The sequence below is a fragment of the Ptychodera flava genome, chromosome 5, assembly GCF_041260155.1.
Source record: "Ptychodera flava strain L36383 chromosome 5, AS_Pfla_20210202, whole genome shotgun sequence".
In the NCBI taxonomy this organism is placed as follows: Eukaryota; Metazoa; Hemichordata; class Enteropneusta; family Ptychoderidae; genus Ptychodera; species Ptychodera flava.
In genome coordinates this window covers 12836255-12863088 of record NC_091932.1, presented here as the reverse complement: position 1 = coordinate 12863088, position 26834 = coordinate 12836255, and the positions used below count along the sequence as shown (strand labels likewise).

The 26834-nt window shown below is 37.5% G+C and overlaps 2 protein-coding genes across 3 annotated transcripts; both read left to right on the top strand.

Moving 5' to 3' along the window:
* The first annotated feature begins 1449 nt into the window (after positions 1-1449).
* On the top strand, positions 1450-11469 carry LOC139133062 (uncharacterized). The gene is made up of 5 exons (XM_070699464.1): positions 1450-1720; positions 4049-4243; positions 4643-4996; positions 5884-5965; positions 8233-11469. Exons 3-5 carry the CDS (start codon positions 4870-4872, stop codon positions 8822-8824), a joined length of 801 nt encoding a protein of 266 aa, XP_070555565.1. The 5' UTR covers positions 1450-1720; positions 4049-4243; positions 4643-4869; the 3' UTR covers positions 8825-11469.
* A 198-nt stretch (positions 11470-11667) lies between these two features.
* LOC139133061 (uncharacterized) lies at positions 11668-24655 on the top strand. Of its 2 annotated transcripts, none has more exons than XM_070699461.1 (5): positions 11668-11927; positions 13816-14472; positions 19604-20026; positions 21337-21418; positions 22927-24655. In XM_070699461.1, exons 1-5 carry the CDS (start codon positions 11780-11782, stop codon positions 23513-23515), a joined length of 1899 nt encoding a protein of 632 aa, XP_070555562.1. In that variant the 5' UTR covers positions 11668-11779; the 3' UTR covers positions 23516-24655. The 2 variants fall into 2 exon arrangements, with proteins under 2 accessions (XP_070555562.1, XP_070555564.1); XM_070699463.1 differs by lacking the exon at positions 11668-11927 and adding an exon at positions 13379-13495 and having other exon boundaries at positions 22927-24630.
* The last annotated feature ends 2179 nt before the right edge of the window (positions 24656-26834 follow it).

The following is a 26834-nucleotide window of genomic DNA, read 5'->3' as shown; positions in this document are numbered from 1 at the left end:
TATGTCCTTGTAATGGGGTGTAAAATAAAAAAGAGTCACAGAGGCTAGGTTAGGTTATATAACCAATTATTTTATTTACTCCGATCAGTCTACTTTTATATCCATTGTCAGAGCATGAAGAAAAGGAGAGAAAATGATAGAGAAAACTGTGAGAAAAACTCAGTAATTATTTTTGGGCCGCCTGTGAGTCGATCGGCTGCACGCCAACCATCTGCCATATTGTTTCCACTCACTCGCAAGTAGTTTCGAACTTCATCTTAAAAGAGTTAAACCCCTACCTGAATTCCTCTGACGGTCCTGCAGATTAACAATCTACGTTCTATGAAGCAACTTAATAACGTTTGCCTCCTTGCGGACTATCTCATTTACACAGCGCCGTCAAACAGTCGATCTCGTCAATCGATCGTTTTCACTTGTCACACGTGGCGTTAGCGAAAGCTCTCTCATAGACAACCATGTAACAGAAAAATTAAAACTTTCATAACTTCATTAATATCCAAGCCACGCCCACCAAAAGCTTGTCAGTTTTTGCCATTTAGATTCTGAAGCTGTGCACCAAATGTGGTTGACATCCCTTCAGCAGTTCTTGAGATATCGGGTATACAGACAGACAGACACACACACACACATACACACCATGGATGTACACACATACACACACACAGACACACACACAGACAGCGGTAAACCACGTGTTCACACGTGTTCACACACGTGAGCAAAAACGGAATAACCATGTCTGTTTGAAACAGTTACGATTATGTACTTTAACCAAAAGTCCTACGATGGAGACACTAAGTTCACGATAGCCAGTAAAAGAAACAGGTTTAAACAGACATGTAGAGAGAGCCGGGCGGACTGTTGAAGCTTACCGTCTTCCCAGCGGGGCCGTAAAGTAGCCAGTTGGAGACTCTTTTGACAAACTGAATACTGCTTTAGTGGGATGTAAAATGTGGTGTTTTGAGTTGCTAAAAAGTGGAGATCTTATGAAGTTAACCTTTGATATAACGCCATGAATGGTGGGTGACATTGAGTGTTCTCAGAAAAGTAATTGAACACGCTTCCTGGCTTTACCAGTGGTACTCTACGGTTGTGCCATTCTTGGTCGGGTCTCCAACTATCCACATGTACCGTTCATGCAATCAGAGCCTATCACGTGACTCAACAGAAATGTAGCATGATCGATGTTTGAGGAATTCAACGTCATTCACAAGATCTCAAACAGTTTGTTTTATTTTTGGGGTTTTTTTTGGTCTTTTTGTCAGACAGACAGACAGACTTTCCATACAGACAACAGCACCCCTGAAGTATATTCGGTCTTACCGAGGCCCACTGAACTGAATATTTGCCAATAAAAATTAATATTCAAATCGACCGATGCAGGTGAATCCGGGTCATGACAATATAAAGTGTTTCTAAGTATGCAAGAACTCCATAGAAAGCAAGCAGGTCACGACTCAGGGTACTGATTCGATACATTTACGGATCATTTCACCGCTACTGGCAGTTTGTGCGGGTACTCATCAAGTGAATTCTGCGATTAGAGTTTTCACGTTCAAGTAGCAACAGAGGGTATCGACTGGTGATAGTTCAGGTTAGGGATACAAATCTGATTACACCAGGGGAAACGTACGCTGTTCGGTCGGCATGGAGAGACACATTCGGCTGCTGAACAACGCGTACCACTTATCGCTATTCTTACAGTTGATAATACATGCAGGTGAGTATGGGCAAGTTTAGTGTGCGAGTCATAATGCTAACGGTTATGAGTCACGAATGGTGTAAATGTAGCGTCGATAAGAACAAGCTGTTTTATCCTATTCAAGCTTTAAACAACTAAAAAAGTGACGAAAAATTTGTATCACAGATGATACAAAAATTCTGAGCAACAACACACTACAACCCTGAAGACTTTAATGGAGTTTAACGAAACGCCATGTAGGTATCTTATTCTCCTTGCAATGCTTCATTGACCGCCGCCATTTTGATCCAGTAGAAATGTATAGATCTCACGCTACAAATGTGATTCTTCAGCAGTTATTGAAAAGCTATACGTTACCACAACCCAATAATTGAGAGAATGGAAAAGGCTCATAGGTTGTGGTAATTTTCATTTTTACATTTCTCCGTCGACACAAAATGCTGTCATCGAGTCTGAAACTTCGCCAATCCTCGCTTACAATCACTCCAGAATGTCTTGCCAGACTGAGAAAATTAAAAAAATTGTGTTGCGTCTGATTGGAAGAAACTAAATTGTTCGGTAGACGTGCCCTTCATTATAATAACCGTCAAGATAGTACTTTTAGCGTGAGGTATGAAGCACAAACGTTCGTTTGATTTATAGAAGAAAAAGGACAGCGAAGTGATATTTTAAGTTCTGTCTGTATTTAATGTGATTAATTCAATAGTTACGTTCTACAACCATTTGCAGTAATAGAGCACGAAGCCACTGCAGTGAACTGCAATAAAACTGCGTACACTAATTAGTTTCAGCTGTAGCCGTGGCCACTTTGGTGTTGAACAAGGCTACTTGATAAAGACCAAAAAGTCTGTTTGTACAAAGGCAAAACTAGCTCTGTCTGAGGCTCGAGTTGTAAATGAGAGTTTACGATTGGCACCCTGTGTTCAAGATTAAGATACAATGTAACATTACCATGCACTGGTCCATGTACAAATCTTTTTTATTTCAACTTCCCCAGACAAACTGTCTGCATGGGACATACAATGTCGTCGACTTTGCCAGCTGGCTACAGCTGAAACTAATTAGTGTGAGCAGTTTTATTGCAGTTCACTGCGCGCAGTGGCTTCGCGCTCTATTACTGAAAAGGGTAGTAATCATTTATGAGTGATGCTAATTATTCGACTCTGGCAACTTTTATCGAATATCGCAGAGTGAAAATATTTGTGTTCAGTGGATTTTTTGCCGATTTAAGAAATGAGAATGAAGGGCATTTCCACAATCGCCATTACAGAAAATGGACAATATTTCAGAAGGATTTAATTTGACACGTAGATCAAGAAGTAAATATACAAACTCAGATATTCTTCAACAATTGCTGTAAAAGATGAGTAAGCAGTTCCGGTTTTATGCAGAAGTTTTCCTTTATCCTTCTTACCTAAAAGTCAGACAGCATAAATGATATTATTTTTCGATATAGCTTCGTTTTGAAATTCATTTGCTGACAAGAAAATGTCCATAATAAAAAGGATTTGGAAACGTCGGAGCTTTAGGATATAATTCTTGAGAAACTTTGGGATGAAGGTTTAAAATTTATATTTCCTAAAGCAAGGCCAAATTTCAAAGATTATGTTATGCTTGTTTTGCGTTCACCACGGTTCCAACAATAATTGTAAATATACGAAATGAATTCATCAGTAAGTTGTTACAAATATATACGTAAGTGTCGTGGATCAAGAAGGAAAAAAGTGATCAGATCATTTGAACGAGAAACCAGTAATAATTAAGGGTGACTCTAGTAAGTGCAAAATGTATTACAACCACCCTCAGTTTAAACTGTTAAAACAACATTTGGGATGAGGTGCAACATTGAATTAAACGAAGCCATGATGTAGTACCGGAAAGTCATCTAATACTACGATACAACTTGAACAGCTGTTCTGTATATCAATAATGCTCATTTATGCTAAATTTGAAATATAGAAGTTAGGTCAATTTTACAAACACATTTATCAAGTATTAAGCAAATACTTCATCACAACAGGAATATTTCCTTTGTTGAGTTACATCATAATGTCATGTCTTCTAATCATACAAGTACAGAAGATTCTATTAAGTTCTGGTCACGTTTTGTCGAAAGTTTTGTAGTCATGAGCTTAAAAAGTGGTCTACCCATAGAAGAACAGGCAGACAGTGTAACGGAGTAACTGCTTGCATGAAAACTCACATAATCTTGTGTGTCAGAGCAGTAAAGTAAAAAACTTGCGAAAACTTTCGCCGTTTTGAAGTATATTTCCTTGGCGAAAACGGAGACACCTATCTGGATGGAGGCTGATGATTTGAAATGTGTCTGTACTCTCTGCTTCGCAGGAAAAGTCAGTGCTGAAGATTTTTGCGTTTGCAATCCTTGTGAAAATAATGGCATGTGTGCCAGCACACCGTCGCCCACTCAGTGCGAATGTGGTGAAGGATGTGAAAATGGAGGATACTGTTCACCCAACGAACATGGTGACTTTCGATGTTAATGTGAGCCTGGTTACCATGGTGATAGATGTGAACTGTTATGTGAGTGTATTATTTATAATTATTTCATTACATGTTTTGTCTTTGTGTGGTGATTTTGTAAGTTATAAAATATGTTAAACAATTACTCTTCATAAACAACACGAACTGTTTTTTCTCGTTTTTTTATCCGCTAATATAATAACAGTTAGCTCGGATTTAAAGGAATCTTAAAGTTTTATCACGACCTCTGACAAATGCCATTTAACATAGACAAAAACGCATGCGAAGTAACAATTCTTCGCACTTCAGCAACTTTGCTTACTAACTTAGAGAGGATGTTGTATTAAAAATGGGTGCTCCTGATGTAATTTCACTGAGGCGATCTCTTCGCCGACGGAACTCCCTCAAAAATTCTAGAATATATGATAGATATAATTCCTACGACGTGTTGTATTGTAGCATCCGCTACACCTGCTGGTACAGAGGATTTACCTAAAAGTACAAACAAGGTAACGACTCAGCGAAGATACATCACAACGCGTCCGGCGACAACAACGATCGAGTCAGTCTATCCAAGAAGTTCAAGTACAGACAGTGAGAGCCAGAGCGAAGAAACGGGAACTGACCCATTTCCTGAAGATGGCACATCAACGACACCCTCCAGTTCCCTGCATCCAAGTGTTGACATGACATCACGTTCAGGTAGCTCTATGCTTCCTACCGATGCTTGGACTTCACCTCATTATCCAGGACAGACGATTTCAACTCCTGTACCGGGACATGGAAACGGTAGAAAACAAAGAAGCCAGACAGGTAAGCCTCCTTATCTGCAGTATCAATACCTAACATTTCCTATATGCCCCGAATAAAAACAGAAAAGAATTTCGTTGAGTGGACTATGGTCTGTTGACATTTAACGCGGAACCTACTTTAAACAATTCCCTTTCGAAACCAAGAATAAAAGTCAGGGGTCGCCGTGCAAAAAACGGTACAAATTTCCTAATATTTACTGACACTTGACATTCAAAATGGCCGCCATCCCTATGTTAACTCTATGGGGAAAAATTAAAATTTCAATTTTCACAAAACTAAGCTTGTGAACGTTCTATTTACTCCATAAGCTTCAAAATAAGCCCCAAGTGTTAGACCGCAAGAGTATTATAAAAGCTTAAGACGCCATATATCTCTCAACGAAGCGGATTATACCTTAAATCATTTGAAAATGTTTGTGACTTAGTTTGCAAAGAAAACTAATTTCCGATTTATGGTGTTGTTTGTCGCAAGAAGGTTCATTAGCCATCTCCATTCATGTATATTACTACTCATATGTTGTCTTGCTCTACTCCCTCAGATTTCTATAGTACAGCATAGACCCTCGTAAAAAAGAGTCTATGATTACAGTAAAGTTTAATTAAGTTGTATGTCAACATGGGATAGGCAGATAGACACACTGTGACAGAAGCGGGATTGCAAAAAACTAGCTGGCATAAAGGCAGGGGCCAGGGCATACGCTTGAGTAGGCGATATATGAGGAGTGATGAATTGGCCAGGGTTGGCGACTTTACGGCATGATTTGGTAGACTCGGTGAAGTGACTTATTGCACTGATTAGGGGGAACTGGCGGTTGATGCTAAAGAGTCGTGACGTAATTTATGATTGTGAATGTAGTGAAAAGTTTTCTATTATTCTGTAACGACTAGGAGCTATTATTGGAGCTGTCATGGCAGTGATTGTCTTGTTGGTCCTACTCGTCATTTTATATTTTCTCATCAGGAAAAGACGGTGAGTATGAATACAAATCAAGAAATCATTATTAATATTAATGTAACAAAGAGCTTTGATGTAGCAAGTATATTAAACAATATATGTACAACAAGGCTGCATTCACAAATACTGCCATGGTAGCTGGGGAAACTGGAGGAACTCGGGGTGGATTTTCAAATTCAGGGGGTAGTAAGGGGGACATAAGTTTTTGGTGGGGCCTCAAAATATTTTGGTTCCCTATATTTTTTACATTTTCAGATTCCATTGTCTGGTAGGTAATTCAATGAAAAATGAATAACATGTTTACGTCATCCAGTGGTTCCCTAATGTTATTAAAAACACGGTCCCTCCACAAAAATTACACAAAAGTTACACAAAATCTAGAACCACTTTGTCGCTTTTCATGACTTTTACCTCGAAAAGCCATTGAATTTTCATGAGAAAAACAACGTGTTGGCATTGTAATTGGGCGGAAGCTGCAACTGTTGATAACATTCCCAATATTTCTATGCGATGTATCAAATACAGTTTCTTGCTGTCTCCCCACAGCATGTTGAAACACAATATTCATTTTGTCAACAAAGTCTGTCTACGTCATATATGTCTTGTACTTTTATGGCCACCATGTTAAGTTTTTTCATTATTTGGCAACGTGTAGCAAGGAAATAACAACTTGCATACTGTCATGGACGTCCACTGGGGCTCTTCAGCGGGTTCCACTGCCCAACCATATTTGGATCAACCCAAGCCGGCTTAGACTGATAAATCTAAAAAGTCCACTGATGAATTTACAATGAACCCCTTTTAAAAGTTGTCGTAGGAATGTGGCTCTATATACAGCTGACAACATTTCCATAATCATAACAGAATGTTTATGTGTGCGTAAAAGACATTTTGTGTCGAACATCTGCGAGCAGAACTGTGCAATACATGTTTATTTTATCTGCACGTATATCCCTAATAAATATGCGGCTATATGATAGTTGGGGGACTTGAAAATTTTGATCACATAATTGAGGAATTTGAAAGATTTTTTAGGGTATCGATAAATTTGTAAGCCTGGTCTAAATGACTGTAAATACCTATTTAATTGAGATATTCAAAGAGGGTTCCAAATCTGATGGTAGGTAAAAGAACCTGTTGGTAGTTGTAAATCTGCGACGCAAGAATGTGGTACACCCTTGCATGAAAAGTGCACTGTTAGTCTCATAGAATATGACTTCCTGAACAAATGGTCCGATGGCACCTTTGTGCATTTTACACATTTTGACGCCATAATAAGTGCTTTTTAGCGATCTTTGGTGTTCTATCTGTGCGTTTGTTTGGTTGGTTTGTTGCTTCTGTGTATGTCGTGTGTTCGTTTATTGGACGAGCTCTTCTATAAACGTACGGATACTGTTGTTGCCACTGTCGTGTACTCGCAAAACGACATTGAACCCTCAGATTCGTACAAATTTTGCCCACAGAGAAACATACAACACATGTACTGACGTTGTATTGTCAAGGAAAGCTATGTATGATCCACGACAATCAACATTGTTAGTAGCAAGCATGTGTGAGTCTTGTTTACCGTGATTAAAACACGGAAAGTATTGTCGGCAGTTTTTTTATTCTTTTCTTTACACTTGAAGGGTTCATTTAGCACAGCTCTCAAAGCTATAGCTGGTGCAATTGTTGGTAAAAACTAATTAAAGTAATGTTTATGATGACGTTCTAGGAATACCTGATAGCAGAAGTTGTTAATTTCGCTTGCCTAGTTATCGTATACTATTCTATTTTTATTATTTAATTAAAACCTTGTTTAACGAGGGTAGCCTGGTAAGCTTCAGTAAAGATGCTTATCTTCCCCAGGGCCCTCAGATGAACATACAAACTGATACAAAGCAGAACAACATGATACATGACAGACAAAGCTAGAACAATACATGCGCAAAAAAAGTGGCCAGGAGTGAACCTGCACATAGGAGAAAAAAATGCGCAATCACACAAGATAACAAAAACAAATTTGACAAGAAAACTAAAAGTCACAAACACAAAAATTATACCTAATAAGCTTTCAGGTAAGAAGTTTTAAAACTGCTCAATGCTATTCCATGTATCCTATACTATTCTAGTTCATGCTACTTAGCAACATCACCGACCTTGAAGTGCATTTGAAACATAACACTATTATTCAAAATGATCGACAAGCACATAGTGTACGCCGTTGAATTTCACGATTCACGCCTGAAGTCCTATATGGGCAAGTGTTTGATGTGCCTACATCGCTGTTATTTTATTCTTAGATTGAAAAGTTCGGCGACGAACTCTGGTGTAGCACTACAGAATTTGGCTTACGACACAACTCTGTCTTCTGTCGAGGTGCCAGCTCTGGTGTCCCCCAGCTATAACAACGACGGCCGTGTCTCGGGAGAAGCGTTCTATCATACCTTAGAGCCAGACACTGGAGAATCTTCCTACACTGAACTTGAAAAGGTACCTAAGAGTGAATACCAATCCCTAACGACCACCACGTCGAAGAAAACCCCTAACCAACTGGAAGACAGAAACAAGAGTGAGGGCGCTCTTCAACAGCAGTCAGTGAGCGGATTCGTCGAGAATATAGCTTACGAAGGAGGAGAACCGAGTCTGGCCCAAAATACTACCCAGGCTGAGGATCATGGTTTCAAAACAAATATCGCCTATGAAAGTTTTGACCAGGCTGCTGATAACAGCCCGCCACGAGATGGAATCTCTAGCGGGGAAGTTGCGAAAGAAGGAGAAGGTTTCGTCGAAAATATTGCATACGAAGGAGGGGAGCCACTTCGAAGCAATGGTGGAACCAACATCGAAGATGACAAGATTACAGAAAACGCTGATTACGAAACTTTTGATTAATTGTCCACTGAAGACGACTACAATTGTGGCGATCTAAAGGGATTCTACCAATTGGGATGTTGAACGAGAAACTACATCGTACCCTCAGTGTTCCTCTTCATGATTCACTCACATTTTATCAGTCTCGTTCTCATTCTGGAGTATAATAGTTATTCGTAAACAGAATGATAAGATATTAGTCTGAGAAATCGACAAGATGACGGCTTATCCCTACTTCTGAGTTTTCTCGGCGACAACTTAAATCATCGAAAAAGGGTCTTTTTATTTATAAAGTGACATGTGTCTCAGACAACATTTTACCGAGACGACGTCTTCGTCACATGATATTATTGTAAGAAAAGATTACTTTAAATTATCGAGTACAAAACTACATCTTACAGTACTGAATATAGACTATCAACTCTTGGGACTAATCCAATGAATCTTTATATATCTCTTTATATCTCTCAACATTGCTTGAGCAGATACTTTCTAATTCAACGTCTTTAGCCAATGCAAAATATTAGTAGTACTCTTCAAAACTTTCGATTAATGAGTATTAATCAATATCAAATTTATTTCAGAACTTGCTCTCGGGTTAATGAGTATATAATAATGGTTGATTTTAAGTCAACTGTATTTTGTAGAAATTGAACGCACTTTAGATTCCATTCCACAATCAGGGATCAACGAGAGAGGAAAGTTTAAGAAAGGAACCAACTTTCGTGTAAACTATACATTTTGTATGAAATAATAAGTATTCACTCTCGAACAATTGTTACAACTCTATTAACTCGATAGTCAGAGATTTAAAGGAGGAGAAGGTCGATTATAAAATTAATATAGTTTTTATTATCTCCAGAATACCTACAACTTATATGTACTGGATTTCACAATATTCAGATTTACACAGATGACTTTCATCGGGCTAAGTTTAGTATAAGAAATTGAAATATCTAGACGAGAATTTATCTAAGTAATGCTCTGTCTATCTAGAAACAATGTTCAGATTTTGAGTGTTTGACTAACTACATATAGAAATCAGTTACTCAGAGAAGTTTTTGTCGATACTAAATTCATCTCTCTCTCTTTCTCTCTCTCTCTCTCTCTCTATCTATCTATCTATCTATCTATCTATCTATCTATCTATCTATCTGTCTGTCTCTCTATCAATAAGATAAAGATGGGCGTTCAAGTATGTCACTCATTTTCCTGGAAATCTGTGAACTTTGGCCATGAACCCTCATCATTTTAACAAAACGAAATGACCATATCTGTTTTGAAGCAGTTATTTGCCGTATAGGTCAACTGATGACCCCCTCTGCCCTAATGTTCATGAAATGAAACATCGTAAAAGTATGCACAAACTCGAAGTGCAACGCTAAAATGAAACCTTGCGGTGAAAATCAGACACAACGGGGTGAAAGCAGATCAAATGAAGGTTCAGGCTTTGTTATTTACTTTCCCATCGACGGCCATGGTAGTGTTGAGATAAATATCCCTCCAGCGACCTAAAGTCGGCAGGCTTATGAGTGAACAAGTTCACTTTGTGTGCTGGCTAGATTTTAATGTTGGCACATAGGCGAACTATTAATAGTTATGAAATTAATAGTTATAACTATTATAATTATGAAATATCATGAAATGCTTGTTATTGCATCAGGGTTCAACTTCCTTTCTACTCGAATGCTTTATGACTAGGGTGCTAGCTTACACGATTTATGCTAGTCAGCCAACGGCAGAGGGAAAAAACTTTTACTGACATAGACATTCGTTGATATTCCCTTGAACAACTGCCATGCACGCGAGAAACCGAATTTGAAGACCTTTCTCAACATTTCAAGCGCGATAATTTCAGAGGGCTACCTTCAAGAAGGGTCAAAAAGGTAAATTTGACAACCATCTGTTGAACAACCTGTTGAAGATTGTCGTCTTCCCAGCAGGGGTCAGAAAATGGTCAGTTTGGGGCTGTTTTGACAAACTAATACTGCTTTAGTGGGGTAAATTGTGGTGTCTTGGATTGCTCAAAAAGTGGCGATCTCATGATGAAGGTAATCTGTGATATTAAACGATCTATGGTGATATTTAGTGTTCTCAGAAAAGTAAGTGAACACACTTTTCTCGGCACTACGAGTCATTTTTTTTGCGGCCGTGCCATTCTTTGTCAGGTCTCCAACTATCCACATGTACCCTTCATGCCATCAGAGCCTATCACGTGACTCAATGGAAATATAGCATCGATGTTTTAGAAATCAACGTCATTCAAAATATATCAAACAGTTTTATTTATCAGACGACAAACATTCCATGCAGACAACAGCACACTTATTTTAGATTCACTTTTACCGAGTTCCACTGAATTATAGCACTTATAAAAGTTTACTTTTCTACTTTCTGTTAAAAATTCAAAATCGAATTGTTAGTTTTCTGTATCGGCACGTGCACACGTACGTGGTAGTACGCAACCTCAGTGACTCAAATGCATATCCTGGGGTACGACTCAGGAAACCATAAAAACTTCCTAGTTCCCCATATTTATGAGCTCTTCTTAAACATGTTGACACTTTATCAGCCTTTACCTGAAACAAAAAATGAATGTATGATTATTCTTTTTTACTTACACTTGCATATACTGTCATGATCATATACACTTATTTCAAACACACAGAGTAATTGTCGTAGACAGTTTATTTTTGTGCCTGAGTGATTGGTTATAAGGTGCCGCGACCTTTAATGTCCTCTAAAGTTTGATACTTCTTGTGGAGTTTTTGTCCCCATATGGGCTTTGTTCCACGTTTGGGGCGGTCCGTTGCACATAAATCTAGGTCATGACATTAAGGGTCGCTTTATGTATGCGCGAACTCAATAAGGAGCAAGCAGGAAAAAGTCACGACTCAAGATTCGGGCACAACGTACATTCAGGTCTGTTGACAGTGTCAGGTCAGTTTTCACGTTGAAGTAGCAGCAACGTATCGGATGCTGCGTGAGTATTTAAGAAATACACTTATCTGGACACTGAGGAGAATACACGCCATCCAACGGACACGAAAGGGGTATATTCAACTGCTAAACAACATGTACATATATTGCCTCATACTATTCTTCCGGCTAACAACACATGCAGGTGAGTGTGTGCAAGTTTTGTAGAGTGAGTCATAACCCGACCAGGTACCGCCCGTTACTCTCAAAACAATGTTTTGAGTCTGTTAGGAGCCGTTCAGACCAATTTCTAGTTTCGCACATACTTTATCATGCCAGAGTTTGTCAAGAATGGCATGTTACAATCGCAAATATTGCCCTTCAGGCTCTTTTCAAGTGGGTAATGCAAAGTAATGTTCCATCACGCGCCGCCATTTTGATTAGGAGAAAGTACCATTGTTTGAGAGGACAAAACTCTCAACTCTTGCCTTTGTTTGCAGTGTTCTCCTTGTCTGTACGAGATTTAGGCTCCCATTCTAGTATCCTTTCTGTACACATATTTTAAATCTGGTTGTATGCCGGTCTGAACAATCTCAAAAACTTCACACGCACTGATATTGTTGACCGGATAATGTATATATAATTCAAATTCCCTTCATAAGGTAACCGTGTTTCAATTGCCAGAAAACTGTACGTTCCTCACAGTTCAAACAAGTTGTACCACAATATTGAAGTGTAATAAATGCATTTCACAAGAACCATGGATAAAATAAAACACGTTAACATAGTGTGGAAGTAATTCACTCTCATTTCCATGTATCTAGCTTGAGTATGTAACCACAGTAAACACACATAGTCATTCGCACAAAGTTGTGATGTGCGTGAAGATATATTAACAGCATATTAACTGACACGTCAGCGTGGACCTTTGACTGTGATCAATAAGCTACAGGAAAATATACGGAATACGATGGCAAGCCACATTTTCGTCATGATATGAAGTGTGATTCTCAGTGCATACAATGGAACAATTGTAAACTTTGTCACCATAACGACTCGGAGACATAATTCAAACTACGGATGAACTACTGACCTTAATGATAGCTTATGCACCTATATTGTAAAACTATACATGTACTCCTATAATGACTTTGAATAACCAGTGCTGCCAACTTTTAAGTTTTTTACTATTTCAAAATTTAGTTTTAATATCAACCAAAATTTCTTGTTGTACTCCCAACTATGTTGATATACGCAGTATTAATCTTGTCAATACTTCCTAACCATGTGTAAACTGCATTTATTGTTGGCAATTAAATTCTAGTCCAGAATAGAATTTAGATATAAACAATAACAATTCTTTTCACAATAATGTTGACAAACTAAAAGGCGGATGTTTCAACTGTTCTTTTGGAAGTAAAAATAAGAACTTGCAATTGACATAAAAAATAAAAATACTGAAAAAAATCATCATAAACGTTAGCATTACTGACCCTTTAATTACGGGAGTTTGTCTCATTTCGACGTGAAATTAGTTACATTCCATAAAACTGTCCCGTTTATGTACAAAGTTCAGAAGTGTTTTTGTGTATACCTGCTTAGATGTATTACAGATAGATATACCACCTTAATCTTATACATTTGGACTACAAACAGGCAGCACTGGACAAACTCGGAGGGCCCATAACCTGATTGGCAGCCTTGGGAAGTCGTTTCTAACAACGACTGAATAGTACCATGGAACAAATCAAACATGAGGCAAAGTAAGATCAGGTATAGTGCTGTTCCACTCATCAATGCAAGGAACGGTGTATGCAGATCAGATCACGTGAGTGGCAAAGTAAAACATAGGGACTTCAAATGACTTACTGACTGTCCTCGTCAAGATCACAGTGTACTGGTGCGTCGCTGTATTTATTGAGATGGTGCTTAATTCACTTTTTTATGTCTGTCGTTAGGTTATCTCAAAAAAATATAGAACCGTTCATACACTATGTTCGTAGTTAAAAAACGGTAAAATATCTCTCTCTCTCTCTCTCTCTCTCTCTCTCTCTCTCTCTCTCTCTCTCTCTCTCTCTCTCTCTCTCTCTCAGTATTGACAACGGCACAGATGAATGCACGTAACTGCGGCAGCAACCCGTGCATGAACGGAGCCACATGTGACAACCCACACGGTCGCGGTGTCCGGTGCACTTGCTCACAAGGTTGGACAGGTAAACTATGCGATGTGGCTATCGTCTGTGAAAGTAACCCGTGTCAACATGAAGGTACTTGCACAGCCAACGACCAAAACTCGTACCAGTGTTTATGTACAGCTGGATGGAGTGGTGAAAGTTGTCAGTATAGTTCATCCGACGAAGAAGTAAGCGACAGTTTCCATGACTACAGCAGTGGCTATTTCCATAGCTGTGAATCATATAACCCCTGTGAAAATGGAGCTACCTGCCAGGAAGCAGAGGACATGAAATGTGTCTGTGCTCCTGGCTTCACTGGACAAATTTGTGCCCAAGACAATTGCAGTAGCAATCCATGTGCAAATGACGGTAGCTGTACCGATGTACTGCTACCGATGGCTTTCCGTTGCACATGTGCAGCAGGTTGGCAAGGGACATACTGCGAGGAAAAAACAATCAGTCACTTTGAACAATGTGAAAACGGAGGAACTTGTACACCTAATGATGATGAAGAAGGTTTCCATTGTGATTGTGCGAATGGTTACTACGGGCATAGATGCCAACATACTAATACTAGTGAGTATTTTTTTCTTTATTGTTTTCGTACTTTGATAAAAGTGTAAGATTAATGCGAGAGAACGAAAAGAACTATACCCCGGACGTAAAGTTAACTTAATTGCAAGTGACTTTCAGAGACGTAGTATACTATGGTTACAGATTTCAATCCATATTCCTGCTATATTCATTTGCTGACATGTAAAAGAATTAAATAAATGTAATCTCAAATCACTTCAACGCATCATTACAGTCAAAGACATTTAGACACGTGGCAAAGATAAAAATACACATGTGGCATAATATTTTCAACATTATTCCGAAAAATGATGCGTGCTTTGGCTGAAAATGAGCATATACAAAACATGAGGTCGTTTGCATCAAAATCGCTCGAAAGTGCCTTTTCACTATTAAAACACCGAAGTAGAATGGCATTTATGAAATAAAAATTCATGTCAAATTCATGACAAAATAATATTAGTCCAGTCAAAATAGGGTTGGACCCACCACAAATTGCAACAGAATTTTTTCTTCAGAATGCATTTTTGAGAGGTACCCAGAACAACATATTAAAAGTTTACTCGAATCCGCCTTGGGGAAATATGCCTAATTTGCATAAATCAAATATGGCGGCCAACCATCCAACAAAATAACATAATTGGCCATATATCATATGTTGAACAAGCTATTTCAGTGATTTCAAAGTCTGAAACTAGTTATTTGGCTCGGGAAATTATTTTGGAGGTATAATGTTTTATGTAGGCACTTCATTAATTTGCATAATTCCAATATGGCTGCCAACATTTCTATCAAAGACATTTTCGGTCATATACCACGTATTAAACCAGCTATTTCAGTGATTTTAAAGTTAAAGGTATATTTCTTTGGCATGGACAAATATTTGTCGAGATGCAATGATTTGCATTGACACTTTGTTAATTTGCATAAATCCAATATGGTGGCCAACATTTCTATAAAGGACATTTTCGGTCATATACCAGGCATGGAACAAGCAATTTCAGTGATTTTAAAGATTTAATATTTTTCTTGGGTATAAAGAAACACTTTTAGTGGTCAATTTCTACAAAGGCCCTTTGATAATTTGCATAAATTAAATATGGGTGCCATATAAATCGCCCGTTGCTTAATAGCTTCTGATATAAATACGGGTTTGGTATAGTTTTTAGGAATCTATCAAGAAGAAAGTGTTAAGTCCTTTGACATTCATTAATTTTGATTTTTCTATATATGATGACTGTTAATGATTGTTAGTCTTATGAATAATATATTCTCTTTCTGAACATAACATCAGATTCATCTGTGTACGGCATTTTTGTAATTTGTGTGGGTGTTTAACACTGTACAGTGTCAAAATATGTAATCTGTAATGTTTAATGTCGAAAAAAGACGTGTTCAAAATCTTCAGTTTTTAATTTAGGCTGAACCTCCTTCTTATTGATGGGTGCATCTTTATAAGATCCCCTAGATGATAGGCAAGAAGTCATTACACATATCAGCAAAATACAATAAATACAACAAAGCAAAAAACCAGAAAAATGATATGACCAAATAAAAAAATGCCATAATACACACAAGTTAAAATTTTGATCTATTGCAAACAATGTCAGATTCATAAAAACTTTAAGGACACACAAACTTACAAAAACTGAATACTGCATGCTTTAACAAAGTCTTACACAGAATCCAACTATTACACAATACAAGCAAGTACACCAGGAGTCGTTTTTCTAGTGTCATTTTTCCAGATGTACATGTTTGCATCGTGTAATATTTGGATTCTGTTGGGCTGATGAGTTGTTTGAATTAATGTTAAACCTTCGCTAAGCGTGCAGATTTCAATTTTTGAGAGTTTGTGTGTTGATCAAGTTTTAAGAGTCTGACAAAATTTATCTGTATTGTGGCATTTGTTATTTTGGTCGCATTATTTTTTGTTTCTGCGTTGTTATTATCTTTGTTGTGTTTATTGTATTTTTGCTGTTATATGTGATGACTTTTTGCCTATCAAATAGGGGGATGTACCAAATTCTAAGATGCACTCGTCACTAAGAAGGGGATTCAGTCTAAAGCAAAAACTAAATATTTTGTAAGCCCCTTTTTTAAAAAAGGTAAACATTAATGATTACATGTTTTGACACTGTACAGTATAAAACACATATAAAGACGATTGGAACTAATTTGGGATAATTGGATGGCGAAGTAATGGCAATTTCATCTACAAATTTTATCTCATCTGCTTTTGTTTTACGTTACACACTTGTTTTTATGAGTAATTTGCAATATTGCAACATTCAGCTATACGGCACCTAACATTTTTGAGAAATTGAAAGATATGATAATCCAATTATCCCAAATGAGTTCTTATCGCAGTGTTCTCCCTGAATAAGGTAACAGGGGCGTGGCGCCCTCTTGTAAATTCCGAGCGCCCCCTTGCCAGAAATGAAACAGATTTATTTAATTTTAAATAAGTAATGCCGTAAACATATGAATCCAATGTTATATTCAGAAAGAGATTATTATTATACAACTAACAATCATTAACAGTTGTCATATGTACAAAAATCACAAAATAATTAAAATTGCATGGCTTTCTTACATCACATTAGTAAACGCACATAAACATATATGTATTTTAATCCGTTCGGAAGTCATATGTAAGTCCTCCATATTCACTTTAACACTATTTTCAAAATACAATATATTTATGGAGTATTTTAACGAATTCAGGTATCACAGACACATATTAAAATAAACTTGTATTCTTAAATGGATCGTTATTGTTAGTATATTTTCGACATTTAAAAGAAAATGAATTTCAAAAAGTTCAAGGACTTAAGGTGAGGCTGCACATTGCCAATACAGTTTTTTTCAAAGGAATATTTCCTATCTAAGATGACAAGGAAACCCATAGAAACTATTTTGTGAAGTGTAATATTTCAGAGTATATGTAGAAAAAAACGACAAGTTTATTTTTCATTATCTATCTTCATTCTAAAATGGCATGGGCTTAAAGAATGACAATCGAAACAGTGCTTAAAATCATGATAAGCAAAATAAAATCTTATTCAAAACGTAGGCATTTTATTGCAAAACAAAATAATTGTTTTGTTATATCGCATTTAAAGAACATAATGTGAAAATTTCAGAATATTTGACCCAGCAGGACTGGAGTTAAATTCTTTGGAAATCTTAAAATTGGAAAAAAGGAAGCAGGAAATCGGGTGATTTGCATACATTTGCATACATTAACACTATATCATGCAACTTACGACTGCTTGCCAAGCTAAAAAGTGAACTTAACCAATTTTTAATCTTGGCTTAACAAATTAACCACAATTGGATAAATATTTGCAAAAAAATTATTTTGGTCAAAATACGGTGTGTTGGGTGCAGTGCCCTCTTAACAGTTTCTTCTTGATAAACCTAGTGCTTAAAACTCTACCAGAACCTTATTTATATTAGAAGCTATTCGGACATTATATGGCAGCCATATTTAATTTATGAAAATTATCAAAGTGTGTTTTAAAAAATCTGAACCGCCAAAGGTGTTTCTTCATGCTCAAGAAATATATTTAAACTTCAAAATTGCCAACCTATTGGATTTATGCAAATTAACAAAGTGCCAACGCAAATCATTGCACCTAAAAATCGTATGTCCATGCATAAGTAATATACTTTTAACTTTAAAATCACAGAAATAGCTTGCTTAACCCTTCGACTGCTGTAATTTTTACACCAAAATTTTAATGCAATATTTTACCAATTCTGTGAACTTTTCTGTACGTTTTTTTCATAATTTTGACAAAATTGATATCATATTCCATCAGCAACAGTTTTTTATAAAAATTTTGGCAAAGAGCAGAAAAACTGACAGTGGACATTTTACAAAGTTGATAAAAATAGACTTCGGCGCTCAAACGATTAATGCGTGGTATATGACAGAAAATGTCCTTTGTAGGTATATTGGCCACCAGATTGGATTTATGCAAATTAACGAAGTAACAATGCAAATCATTGCATCTCGAAAATCGTTTGTTCATGCCCAAGAATTATACTTTAAGTTTTGAAATCAGAGAAATAGCTGATTTAACCCTTTGATTGCTGTAATTTTTACACCAAATTATAATGCAATATTTTACCAATTTCTGTCAACTTTTCTGTACTTTGTTTTCATAATTTTGGACAAAATGGATACATTTTTCATCAGCTACAGTTTTTTTTCAAAAATTTGGCAAATAGCACAAAAATTGACTCTGCTACATTTTATAAAGTTGATAAAATATAGACTTTGGCGCTCAAAGGGTTAATACGTAGTATATGACAGAAAATGTCTTTTGCAGGTATATTGGAAACCATATTGGATTTATGCAAATTAACGAAGTAACAATGCAAATCATTGCATCTCGAAAATCGTTTGTCCATGCCAAAGAAATATACTTTTGACTTAAAAATCACTGAAATAGCTGGTTTAATACGTTGTTTATGACCGAAAATGTCTTTTGTAGGAATGTTGGCAGCCATATTGGAATTATGCAAATTAATGAAGTGCCTATATAAAACATTATACGTCCAAAATGAGTCCCCGAGCCAAATAACTAGTTTCAGACTTTGAAATCACTGAAATAGCTTGTTCAACATATGATATATGGCCAATTATGTTATTTTGTTGGATGGTTGGCCGCCATATTTGATTTATGCAAATTAGGCATATTTCCCCAAGGCGGATTCGAGTAAACTTTTAATATGTTGTTCTGGGTACCTCTCTAAAATGCATTCTGAAGAAAAAAATTCTGTTGCAATTTGTGGTGGGTTAGGTGCCAAAATCTCGTAGATTGACTGGACTATATATGGTTTTCAACCGGTGAAGTGTGGAAGTTAGTGTTTCGCAATTGTTGATATTAGCTTGATCATATCATGATATTGTTCTTCGTGCCGATCATTGGTTTCGTTTGATTATTCGGAAAGCCAAAGGGAATACGTGCCGGAGTGTCCAAAGACCTTCTGTCAGTGGCCTAAGAAATGTGGAAAATTCATTTTAAAGAAAGTGTCTAACTCGACAGTGCCTTCTTCAAATTCTTAGAACATTAAATTTTCGCATGTAAATACATGATGATTTGGTCGTGTTTTCTTGCAGCAACCGTTGCGTCTGCCAGCGTAGAGACGCCACTCTTTCATTCTGAATCAACCAACCAAACCACCATCGGAACAAGCAAGGTATCGACCCAGCGCAAGGACTTCACGGAACGTCCTACGATGGTAACACGCGAATCTGACCATCGTAGAACTTCAACTGTGGACAATGATGGACTCCAGAGTAATGCCTCATCGGAGAGAGATAAATTTATTGAAACAAGCACATTAATGAGTACCACAGAGGGATTCCGCTCCAGTTTGGCCACTGCAACATCCCTCAACACTGTTGCCACTACAACATCACATTTACTCAGGCCTGAAACGGAGCAAACCTTTGATGCACCGAGTTCACCCGATCCCGATAATCAATTCTCCACTGGCGGGCCCGGATATTCGGGAGCTAACAAATCCTCAATCAAGACAGGTAGGACACTTGGTCTTTGCTAGGAATAATGTCTTTGTAGGAGAGTACCGGGCATGGCGAAGGGTTGATTCTGGCCTGTAGCCTAGTAGAGTCGACTTTTCAGATTCTCAGACTCATGCAAGACTTTAAATTCCAGATCTCAGACTTAAATTTAAACCTAAGATCTTAGATTTAGCATCGATTAGTTATATTCAATCTATGCCAGTTATGAACTGCAGTGAAATGTTAAATATATGTGATATAAATACCGTTTCAATTTCGGCAGATTTACTCGTTAGAATGGTCGCGATATCTATCGATCGCCAGAGGTCAAGATATCCCTAGAATGTACAGCTTCATGTAGCAGTCAACAATGAAAACTTCAACAACTGGGATTTGCAAGCCAAATTTTACTACATAATGAGCAATACAGATAGCATGATATACCTCACAACATTTTCCAAGAAACAGATATTTTTTAAGATTACCCCACATTTCATATTCTGCATAAAGTTATATCTTATATTTATATATATATATATATATATATATATATATATATATTATTTTTTTGATAAGTATTATTTTCTTTTTTTGTAGTATTAGTTCTTGACTATGTTCACCTTTGAGGGAATAACGTCGATAAAGTTATCATTATCATTATCATTATGTATGGTCTATAGAGGGCGTATACTACGATAGTCGTCTGGCATTGACTCATTTTAAACTAGACTCTCACAACCCCTCGCTGGCCGCTCTACCCCTGTCGCCACTTAAAATAGAAACTATAAGATTTTCAAAGTAGGGAGTTCGTGTTGATGCACTGACTTCTTGCCTTCCAATTGTGATATAGACTTACAGAATGTGATGACTTACTCAGCATAGGACGTCACACAAATTCCCGAATTTATTTTGATATTGCCAGTGAAAGGGCCTTTTAAAATTATTCTCAAAGTTCATGCCCTCTCAGCTATTCTTTCTCCGAAGCCATCGGATCTATGAAATGATACGGTTGTAAGATAACTTTGGACAGAAGTAAAGACAGACAAAGACAAAGAGCCAGACAAATAAACAAAAAAAATTGCTCAAAAGGACGAGGGCAGGGCGTAGGCTAAAGGCCAGTCTACGGTTGAGTGGGCAATAGCATTGATGAACTGGGGAGGAAAGACGACATTACGAGATGATTTGGTAGACTGAATGATATGAAGGCCCGGTACTAGATTTATTACTCTGAATAGAGGTAACTGTTGGTTGATACCAAAGAGTTAAGACATAATTTATGCCTGCGAAAGTCAATTGAAAAGTTCTTCCCTATTATTCTTCACATTCAGGAGCTATAATTGGAGCCGTCATAGCCGTACTTGTTGTGTTTGCCCTGCTCGTCATTGCATATTCTTTAATCAGGAAAAGACGGTGAGTATCACGAATCAAGAAATTACAAATTCTAGCCTATCTTAGAGTGACTTTTTCGGGCACATTTTGATGCAGCGCACATGAATCGGACGATTCACAGATCGGGCGGAAGGTACTAGGAAAAGAAAACCTATTAGCAAATTATAAATGCTGCAAGTTAAATGCCAAGTGCGATTGGGGCACGAATGCATGGAAATTGAATTCTTCAACAAAAATCCCGATAGCCCTTAATATCTGACTATTTTTACTAGATTTTCACGGCCATGATTAGTGACCTTTAGCATCGTAGGCGTTCTCTTTATCTGGGTTTTTTTCCTTTGTTTGTCTGTTTCTCTATGTGTTTATGTGTGTTTATCGCACCACCGTTTTTTGTGACTGTGGTTGATACAATTGTTGCTACCGTCGAGTATGTACTTGCAAAATTTGTCGTTTAACATTCACAATCATACAAGTTTAGCCCGCCAGCAATCAGACAACAAAATGTGATATACTGACGTAGTGCAATACACGAATATGTTTGATCAATTACTGTAACATTATCAGTGGCTACATGTACCGGTCTTGTTCAATTACATCAAATCACATAACATCAGGAGAAATATCTAAGCATTGTTAGCAATAATCAAGAACATGTAATTCTTTTCATTTTCTTTACACTATGAAGGGTTCATAAAACACGGTTATCAACAAACAGCTGGGGTAATTTGTAGTATTACGTGTAATTGTGGTAGCTATTACTTTCGCCGGCCTGTTTATCGTGCACGATAGGGCCGAGCCTGTAAGCTCTCGCAGAATGGAATTTGCATTGTAATTTCAATTGAAATTGAGAGTTCACTGTTCACTATGGATATTTTTTTCCCACAATAGAAAACAATACCTTTTTACGATACTTAATTCTTCTTCGGCACACATGTTGATGGCCACCCTGGCTAGGCGAACGGGCGGCCGCGGCAGTTCGCCCAGGGCCCGTCTACCGGCATACTTTGCGCTAGAACGGTGACTCTTTCACAAATCGTGACGGCTCTATAGCTATCGAAAGATGTTACATTTTTCATCCAAACGAATATACTGCTGCCATTCAATTTATTTTTAAATGTTAAAATTGTCTTCGCGTGCAAATCTTAATCAAAGTAAACAATATTGAAGCTTGATCAGGGATGTTTGACTCACAAGCATTGTGGGATCGCAATTGCAGCGACCGCGTGGTAGGTGCAGTGACATATGTGTGTCAGCTTGGACTAGCATACCTGTCAGGTATATCCCTAGTATCAGTAAGCAGCATGCGGCCGCCTGCGCGAGTACTTTTCTTCCAGTATTTTTCTTATTTATGTTGAACTTCACTAGCAACATCTTTTAAGGAAATACCATGAGGTGCTCTTCAAATATAACACTATCATTCAAAAACTGAATAACAAGCAAATACGTAAAAGCAATGTAACGATTCACGCTTGAAGTCCTTATGTGAGCAAACATTTGATGTGCCTACATCACTATTATTTTATTCGTAGATTGAAAAGTTCGGCAATGAACTCTGGAGTGACACTACAAAATTTGGCATACGACACAACTTTGCCTTCTGTCGAGACGCCAGCGCAGATGCCCCCCAGCTATAACAACGACGGCCGTGCTTCGGGAGGAGCGTTCTATTATACCTTAGAGCCAGACACTGGAGAATCTTCCTACACTGAACTTGAAAAGGTACCTAAGAGTGAATACCAACCCTTAACGACCACCACGTCGAAGACAATCCCGAACCAACCGGGAGACAGAGAACTGAGTGAGGGCGCTCTTCAACAGCAGTCTGTGAGCGGATTCGTCGAGAATATAGCTTACGAAAGTGGGGAACCACGTCAGAACAAAAATATGATCCAGGCCGAAGATCACGGCTTTAAAGAAAATATCGCCTACGAAAGTTTTGATCAAGCTGAAAATAATAGCTCGCCACGGGATGGAATTTCCGGAGAGGGAAATGCGAAAGATGAAGGTTTCGTCGAAAATATTGCATATGAAGGAGGGGAGCCACTTCGAAGCAATGGTGGAAACGACATCGAAAATGACAGGATTACAGAAAACGCTGATTACGAAACTGTTGATTAACTGAAAATCACTACAATCGTGGCGATCTAAAGGGATTCCCACCAATTTGCATTTTGCACGAGGAACCACCTCGTACCCTCAACGTTCCTCTACTAGATTCACTCACATTTTATCTTAGTCTCCTTCTCATTTGGGAGTAGTTACTCGTAAACAGAATGATAAAAGATAAGGTGAAATCAATAAGGTGTCGGCTCATCCCGACTTCCAAGTTTTCTCGGCGATAACCTTAAATCATTGAATAAGGGTCTTTTATTTACAAAGTGACATGTGTCTCAGGCTACAACATTTTACCGAGACGACGTCTTCGTCACATGATATTATTGTAAGAAAAGATGACTTTAAATTCTCTAGGACAAAACTACATCTAACAGTACTGAATACCGACTATCAACTCTTTGGCCCAGTCCAATGAATCTTTAAAAAAATTCAATTATATCTCTCAACGTTGCTAGAGCAGATAGTTTCTAATTCAACGCTTTAGCCAGCGCAAAATATTGGTAGTACTCTTCAAAATTAAACTTTCGGTTGATAGATATCAATTAATGTCAAGTTTATTGCAGTACTTGCGGCGGGGTTAGTGAGTATAAAATTATGGTTGATTTTATTTCAACTGTATTTTGTAGAAATTGAATCCACTTTAGATTCCATTCTATAATCAGGGATCAACGAGAGAGGAAAGTTTAAGAAAGGAACCAACTTTCGTGTAAACTATACTCAATTTTATGTTTAAGTCATGACTATAGCTCCTTTTGTATGAAATAATTGTTAAGTATTCAGTCTCGAACAATTGTTACAACTCTATTAACTCGATAGTCAGAGATTTAAAGGAGGAGTAGGTCGATTATAAATATTTTTTTTTAAATATAACTTCAGACTACCATTACATGTGTACTCGATTTCACAATATTCAGATGTATCAGATGATTTTCACCAGGCGACATTTAATATCAAAAATTGAAATTTGAGAATTTATCTATATAAGTAATATTCTGTCTATTTAGAAAAAAGAGTTCAGATTTTGAGTGTATGTCTAACTATATGTATATATATCTATATATATGTATATATATATACATATACATATACATATATATATATAAATCAGTGACTCAGAGAAGAGTTTTTGTCGATACTAAATTCATATCGATTGTCGGCATTCTCGCTCTCTTGTCGTCATATTCTCAATTCTCTCTCTCTCTCTCTCTCTCTCTCTCTCTCTCTCTCTCTCTCTCTCTCTCTCTCTCTCTCTCTCTCTCTCTCTCTCTCTCTCTCTCTCTCTCTCTCTCTCTCTCTCTCTCTCTCTCTCTCTCCGTACTAACAACGGCACAAATGAGAAGGGTACCTGCAACAGCAACCCAGAGCCACATGTCACAACGAACCCGATCACAGTTTCAGATGCATTTGCTCACTAGGTTTGACAGGTATGTATTGCGATGTGTCCGTCGTCTGTGAAAGTAACCCGTGTCAAAATGATAGAACTTGCAGAACCAACGACCCAAAGTCGTATCAGTGTTAATGTACAGCTGGATGGAGTGACAACAAGTGCCAGGAAAGTTCATCCAACGAAGAAATAAACGGGATTCTCTCTCTCTTTCTCTCTCTCTCTCTCTCTCTCTCTCTCTCTCTCTCTCTCTCTCTCTCTCTCTCTCTCTCTCTCTCTCTCTCTCTCTCTCTCTGGTAATAAAGATGGGCGGTCGAGTATTCTACTCATTTTCCTGGATATCTCTGAATTTTGGCGATGAATTCTCATCATTTTAACAAACTGAAAAACCATATATATTTTGAAGCAGTTATTTGCTGTACAAGTCAAATGATTACCGCCCCATTATGTTCATGAATGAAACATGATAAAGTATCAGAAGTATACACAAATTCAAAAACAACCCATTTTGGGACAAAATAAGATTCATGATTAGAAAATACTTTGGTATAGATCCCATTCTAAACATGGCATCAGTTATAGTAGCATCAGATAATACAGCTGTCAATCACATATTATCAATTGCCATGTATGCGATCGATATCTTTAAATCATGGTGTCTAAATAAGTTAAATGTACACTATTTATTTCAAACAGACCTCAAACTTTGTATTCTGTGTGAAAGTTATAAAAATAAGATTAAAGCTAAAGAAAAGTGGAAAAAACCTGTATATGGATACAAAAACTAAAACTGTTGAAAAAGCAAGAAAATGATTTATTTACATAAAACTTTTGGTATTTCTGCTGATATGTGATTTTCGTCAGTAGTTGACACTTCATACTTAAGACTTTTTGCATGTTGTATTGATACCTACTTCAATAACTGTTAATACAGCAATATTTGTACTAAAAACAAAAGAAGTATGCACAAACTCGAAGCAAAAGGCAAAAATAAAACCTAAAATTAGACACAGCGGTGTGAAAGTAGATCATAAGACAGGCCCAAACTTAGTCTGGCAGAGACCCTGCGATTCGCGTTCTTCCCTGTTGGAACACGCGCGCGCCCTTCAGAGACGCGACGCGAATCCCAGGGTCTGGACGTTCTTGCAAGCGACCGGTCGGATTTCTGCCTGATCCGGGTACTTTATAGAACTCCACACATCCGTTAATCAAAAAAAAATGACAAGTACCATAGCCAAATAAAATTAAAAATGAAAAATAAAAACATACCGCGTATATAGGTCTACCAGCTACTTGTATATATTCTCTCCGCTCAGTTAGATAGGTGTTTCTTTTGAGGTCACTACCCTTATGAATATTCATACCCTTGCAAAAACTGACAGTCGCTGTGTCTGGCAGCGCGTGCTCACAGCCGCACAGCGTAGCCTTCGAATGCAGGCCCATCGTGGGCGCGCACAAAACAAGGCACAGCGACTGTGGAGAGTCTAGCCCAAACTCTGTTATTTCCATTAGACGGTCACGCTACCCTTGAGATAAATATCCCTCCAGCGACCTAAAGCCCGCCGCCTTGTGGGTGAAAAGAGTTCACTTTGTGAGCTGGCTAGAGTTTGATGTTGACATATAGGGGAACTACTAATATAATTATTATAAAATATGAAATATTAATATTATCGAAACCGATTTTTTATTACATCAGAGTTTAGCTTCCTTTCTACCCGACTGCTCTATGACTAGGATGCTAGCTTACATGATTTATGTTAATCAGCTAACGGCAGCGGAAAGTATTTGAACTTTACACTCATAGGCATTCGCGAATATTCCTTGAACAACGGCCACGCACACGAGAACCGAATCTTAAGATTTTTTTTTCAGCATTTCCAGAATATATATATATATATATATATATATATATATATATATATATATATATATATATAT